The sequence below is a fragment of the Arvicanthis niloticus genome, chromosome 7 (genome assembly GCF_011762505.2).
Source record: "Arvicanthis niloticus isolate mArvNil1 chromosome 7, mArvNil1.pat.X, whole genome shotgun sequence".
Lineage (NCBI taxonomy): Eukaryota > Metazoa > Chordata > Mammalia > Rodentia > Muridae > Arvicanthis > Arvicanthis niloticus.
The window spans coordinates 8,899,835-8,906,241 of NC_047664.1; the positions used below are offsets into that span (position 1 = coordinate 8,899,835).

The 6,407-nt window shown below is 45.1% G+C and overlaps 2 protein-coding genes across 3 annotated transcripts in view; one reads left to right on the plus strand and one right to left on the minus strand.

The window, feature by feature from the left end:
* The window catches only part of Tmod2 (tropomodulin 2), a 44,526-nt gene extending 39,772 nt beyond the window's left edge, over window positions 1-4,754 (minus strand). Inside the window, exon 1 of one of the 2 annotated variants that reach the window (XM_034508987.2) lies at window positions 4,614-4,754. The gene's annotated coding sequence lies outside the window, so the exon portion shown is untranslated. Of the gene's footprint in view, window positions 1-4,022; window positions 4,465-4,613 lie in introns of those variants that run through there. The other variant, XM_034508988.3, reaches the window with a different exon arrangement.
* On the plus strand, window positions 4,229-6,038 carry LOC143443012 (uncharacterized). Its single transcript, XM_076937887.1, has 2 exons — window positions 4,229-4,670; window positions 5,899-6,038. Exons 1-2 carry the CDS (start codon window positions 4,229-4,231, stop codon window positions 5,922-5,924), a joined length of 468 nt encoding a protein of 155 aa, XP_076794002.1. The 3' UTR covers window positions 5,925-6,038.
* Window positions 6,039-6,407: the final 369 nt, after the last annotated feature.

Genomic DNA, 6,407 nt, shown 5'->3' on the forward strand with positions numbered 1-6,407 from the left:
TGGCCCATGAGTGTCATGTGCAACTTGACTTAAGACTGCTTAAAAATTGACTCAGGATGATAGGGAAGCCATGCAGCAATTGGTGCGCAATGGCACTGCCAATCAGAATGGCTGTCTATAAACAAAAGTGCTGTCATGCCTACCCACACTGACTACATGACAGCCAGGCCCATGAGACTCCAGAGTCCTTCAAGTGATCTGATGAGAGGCCTTCTGGTTCTTCCTCAGGGCTAGGCGCCAACTTGGAGGCATTTTAATGTCCAGGCTTGGCAGAGCTGGTCTTACATCATGTTTTAGGAACACAGTCCTAGAATCAACCTTTTCACCAACCCAGCTGTCATTCAGGGAACCAGGTAATACACATGAAAGAAATAATCACTAGGAAAGTCCTTCTTCCTTTTTTTCCCCCTTTCCTTTTCTCCAACCCCCTCTCTTTCCTTCTTTCAGGATGAGGGGCAGAGTTTTAAAAAAAAGATTTCATTATGCAAAGGTTGGCCTGGATCTTGCTGTTCTGCCCAGGCAGACCTTGAAATGGTGATCCTCCTGTATCAGTTTCCTGAGTGTTGGAATTAAAGCATGTGCCACCATACAAAACTTATAGGGTAATCTTGATGCTCAAACAGGAAGGCTGAAAATATAAGAGCAAATATAATAACCAATTACAGTCCTCAGGAGGGATGTGCTGAAATATAGGACCTAAGTTCAAGGAACTCAAACTGGCTGTAGAGAGAGAAGAGACAGTACCAGCCCCAATGACAAGCCAGAAATGCCTCTCACTTTACATAGCCACAAAGCCTTCAAAGTTGTATATATAACTGAATGGTTCTGTTTGTTTGTTTTTGGACAGTTGTTTGTCTGTTTGTTTTTGGACAAGGTTTCACTATGTAGTTTTGGTTGGCCCACAATTCATTATTTAGACCAGGCTGGCCTGGAACTCACAAGAGATCCACCTGCCTCTGCTTCCCGAGTGCTGGGATTAAAGGCATATACCACATTCAGCATTATGGTTGACTTTTTGGTGTACTAAAAATAAAAATTAATGATAATAAAAAATAATAAAAAGAGCTTCTAGGAAGAAACAGAGGAAATTAAGGTTAGGAAAGAATACTGGGGTCAAATGATTCATGAAAACTAGAAGCTGAAGTCTGAATTTTAACCTTCCAAGTAATGAGAAACACAGATGACAATATTTATGATCTATTCTTACTTTTAAGAATATTCTGGTCATCTACTCAAAAATACATTGAAAGTAGAATTTTCCAAGGTGGGTTTCACTCAATGCTAGTCAGTTTTTCAAAATGCCCATATGTGTATATGTATGTATGTATATGTATATATACACATACATATATGCATATATGTATATGTGCATGTATGTATATGTGTGTATATGTGTGTATATGTATATATGTATATGTATATATATACACACACATGATGTGAAATACACATATAATTATATAATATAAACAATTTTCACAGAGCTTGGAAAACATTGTGTACCATATTCTACAGGATTTCCCTCTCTACCTGATCCCAGAACTCAGTGGTCATTACCTATACAAAGTTCTGACTGTGAAGAGTAAACCAGCTTTTCTGGATCTGATTAGGTAGTTTCTCCTGTAACACTAACAATATTCTAAGTGTTTGGAAGCACAACAGCTGAGAGAGTCGCAGAACAGTTACAAATGCCACTACCAACACATATCCAAGTAAACATGCATGCTTTAGATGAGCTAGCTCTCTCTTTCTCTCTCTCTCTCTCTCTCTCTCTCTCTCTCTCTGCCACACACACACACACAAGAGATCTAGTTATAGAAAAATTAATCTTGAACAAAAGGGGTCTGTATCAGAGACTAAATGCAATATTGTATGCAAGTATGTATGTATGTATGTATGTATGTAAGTATGTAAGTATGTAAGTATGTAAGTATGTAAGTATGTAAGTATGTATGTATGTATGTATTGAAAAGTTTAGACCAGGCCTGCCGGGAACTTGTGATGAGTCTCCTATTTCTGCTTCCTCAACGCTAGGATTAGGGGCATGAATCATGGCACCTGGTGGCATCTTAAGAGTTCATTGTTTTGCTAAATGGACACACCGTTAAACTGTCTTCTAAATACTCGCTGCTCTGCTCCCACGTTAGCGCTGCTCTCAACTGTGGCCAGAGAGGATTCCTCAACAATGGGCGGCAGTTAATGCAGACTCACAATGACTGAAGTGCGGAGAGTAAGTAACTGTTGATGCTCACCCTTCAATGGAACATCCATATCGACCACACGGAAGCTCAGGGAGCATCATGGAAAGAAGTGGGAAGAACGTAAGAGCTGGAGGATGGGCAGGCGTGCGGTGGAATAGTCAAGACTTGACACTGCAGCCGCACCCATGAACCCACAGCAGCTGTGGTTACGAATGCACCATCTGCACACCAACCCAACAAGATCACTTAACTTTGGATTTAGTAGGTTAGCAGTAGTAGTAACAGTAATAATAGCAGCAGCAGCAGCAAAAGCATGAAGGTGGGAAGGGGACATATTGGGGGCTAAGGAGGAATGGATAGGATCAAGATACATTGTGTCAATTAATAAGTAAAGGTATTTAAAAATATTTAAAATTCAAAAACATTAGAAGTCTCCTATATACTACAATACCTTTACTGTATCTAAGAACAGTAATTCCATATTGTCTAACATACAGTGCATATTCAGGTATCTTGGACATCTACAAATTATCTTTATTTATTTCTTTATTTTGGATGCAAGGTTGAGACAGGGTCTCACTACACATTGCTGGGCTGCCCTGGAACTCACTATGTAGACCAGGCTGGCCTTAAACTCACAGAGATCTACCTGCTTGGATTAAGGCAGGCTCCACTACATCCTGTCCTCCCAAATGATCTCTTAACAACTATTGTTTTCTCATGTAAGAGTCAAGGCCCACATACACCAATCCACAGTTAACTGTATTTCCAACTATGATAGCTGTTCCCCTATGCTTGCATTATATAGGCTGGATTACTATATGGGTGAAATAATGGTCTTAAAGCAGGAAACCCACAAGTGGTACCACCTTGACCTTTGGAGGATGGTGGAAAGTTCCTAATGGCTGCATTGTAAAGACACGTGCTTCCTCGGTAAGATGCTGCTCAGAACTAATATGAAGATGCTCACACTTTACTTAAAGGTTTTGTACCAGTTAATGAGTTAGGTCAGTGTTGTACAGGGTGTCTCTCAGACCTTCTATTGTGAATTCACTTTTCACACAATAACCCATCAGTACCACTCATCTCTCCTCACTGTAGACTCCCTCTGGCTATTGCTTGCTGGGGTCTCCTCCCCCACGGTCTTGCAGAGCACAGTTGACAGCTCAGGCCCAGCCCTAGGGAGCCACTAACCTTTATCAGCTGCTCCGCAAACAAAACCACCACGCTGTGGCCTGCCAATTTATGTTAACATAAAAACCAAAACCTTTGAGATATTTATTGAACTAGACTGAAGAAAACAGAGGGAGTCAGGTATATTTAAAACAAAACAAAACAAAACAAAACTGGATTGGTTAAACCCTGAAAAATCCTCCTGCTTCTTTAAGGGAAAACCGTTCTGTTCCCACCAAGCTTTTTGTAAAAGTGTTAAACACTCATTTCAGTACCTTGATACAAGAATCTAGGAAGAAAAGAGGTTTAGAAACCATTTCACCAAACATCCCATTTTACACGGAGAACGCTGCTCAGAGAGGCGAGGGGGTCTGGCCCAGGATCCCTGAGCTCCTAGATGGTGGAGCTGCTATGGAAACCATGCTTTTGTAACACGTACTCTGATGTTCTTTTTTCCTCCTTTTTCCAAGCGCATGGTGAATCAGATATTTAATAGGCGCCGGAGAAACGGTGGCGTCCTCGGCCCCTTTCCTGTAATTTGCATTTTAACCGCATCACCTTCCCACCTTCTAGTATTTTAAAGTAAAAATTCCCAGAGCCTTTAAAAAAAAAAACCACCCCCCCCCCCCCCCCCCGCTAAAAACCAACCTTCATTTTTTTTGCAGGTTATCAGGTTGAAGAAAGGAAGCCTCGGAAAGACACAAACCAGCATGATTTTAACCAGGAAGAATAAGAAAAGATTCTCTAGGACCTGCCCAGGAGGCTTTTTGAAGGCTGAGGCGTCCTTGTGACAGCTCCAGGATCTCAGAAAAAATGCCGGCCGGACTCCTCCCTTCCCAGGCTCTCTTGCTCAAATGAGGCCGCGAGATGCTCGAGACTCTGGGAGCTTATCACATTTACGTTCACCGGAGACTAGAAAATGGGGAACAAAGCCTAAGGTGGAAAACCCCAGTTCTGTAGCCCCAAGCGACCGGAGACCGCGCCCTCTCTGCATCTGCGCGTGGACTGCGGCGCTGAGGAGCTGCGGGGCTGCAGGGCACAGTGCAACCGGTACCCACACGCATTCCCGGCCGCCGTCCCCTGTCACCCCGCGCACCCGCAGCTCCGGCGCAAGCCGCTTCGGGCTGAGCTTGACCGCTCGCCAAGCCACGGAGCATCCTCCCGCGGACACGCTAAGCCGCAGACCCGGGTGCTTTAGACAGGCTGCCCCGACAGTCCCCTCCTGTCCCGGGTTCTCACCCTTGCTTGCGCCCATCCCGAAGCGGAAGATCCTGGCCAGCAGCCTTAGAGCCCAGAGTGAGTGGGTCCAACCAGCAGGGGCGGCGCCGTGGCCCCGGATTAGAGCTGCGATCAACAGGCGGCTCCCGGCCGGGCGCGGCGCGGGGCGCGGGGCGCGCGGCTGCAGAGGGGCAGCCTGGGAAGCGTAGTTCCGGCGGCGCGCGGTGGCAACAGTGAGACAGGACCCCGGCCCGGGCCGCAGCTGGGTCTCCTGAGGACGCGCTGGCCTCACAGGGTCCTCACATAGAATCTGGAGCTATATGTGCCACCGTGCTGCGAGGCAGGTGGAGCCTGGGCTTGGGGGGAGCTGGGTAAGCTCTGTGGATATGCTCAGGATCACTGACGCAGTGGGTGGCAGAGGCTTGTCAAGACTGTGGACAAGTGAGCATCTTTCTGGGCAGCCTCATGAAGGCCCACTTTGGGCTAAGCTCAGGAACAGACCAGACCTGCCCTAAGATTTACTGGCTGGGTGTAGGTGTGGGAAGGACTAGATGGGTTAATTGCTTAAGAGGGGAGGAAAGCTAGCTGGGGTTTAGGGAGCTTGATAAAAAAGTTTTGGTTTGGGAGTATTGGAGAACGGACACCTACACGCTGGCTTCACAGTGGACACTGGATTCGAGACTCATTCCCGGTAAAATGTTTATAGCTTAAAGATGCGATGTGGGAGTCAGCGACCATAGGTCCGTCTGTACTAAGAGCACAGACTAAGAGTACACACTAAGTAGTACTTCATTGTGGTTACAAAGACATACTTTGGATACAGTCTCTGATGGGAAGGAAAGTCCTACAAAAAGTGCTATGCAAAGGATAGCTGCATCTCTGACCTGGGTAAACTCCCTGAGTTTATTATTGTGAGTCTTTTAGCAGTCTAACCTCCACCCCCACCAATGAATATGTACTGAAATGTCCGTTTTTCTCTGTCTGATTCTTAGGAACCAAAGAATATTGTCTTGTTCTGGGGCATGAATGTTGAATGGAACGAATCCATGATTGTGGAAGTAGATGGCATACGGGTTCCTTCCAGAAACTTATTTTTGAGAACGAGCAGGGTCTTATTATGTAGCCTAGGCCAGTCTTGAACTCACAATCTTCCTGACTTTGTTATAGAGACATTTCCCCTCCCCCAACCCCCCAATAAGGTCTCTCTCCATTTGACTCCTTGCTGGGTACTTTGAGTATAACTTTTAAAGGGTACTTGACAGTTACAGCTGTTCTGAGTTGGTTTTTTTTTTTTTTTTTCCCCAAGTTGTTCTGTGTTGGGAGCTGACTTAAGCAGAAAGCGGCTAGATCAACTTTGCAGCCATCTGGAACCATATACCCTGATGAAAGACTTGGTTGTCAAAAGCCTATAACAGCTGAAGCACACTCTGATAAATATATTGTTTATCCCACATAGCTTGTTTTGCTGTTTAGTGACCTCAGCTGTATGGTGCACGTGGTAAAATGTTTTCACCTGTGTTCTCCTGCTTGTGTATATAAATACCTCAGAATTCCCTTCAATAAGAGAGACTTGAGAAAATAGAAGAGACTGAATCACACCCTGTCTTGTCTCCATTCTTCTCATCTCCTGCCCCAAGAGCCCCACTCTCTCTCTTGACCAGAGCACTTAGCACCAAAGTGTTGAGGCAGAGTGTGGGCCTCAACAGTTCTGTGCAGTATTTCACTGTATGGTGGGATTTGTGTTATGTTGGGATTAGTGCAGGAACATGAACTAAAGAGGTGCATGCCTCGGGGCTGATGGGATCTGTAGTAGAC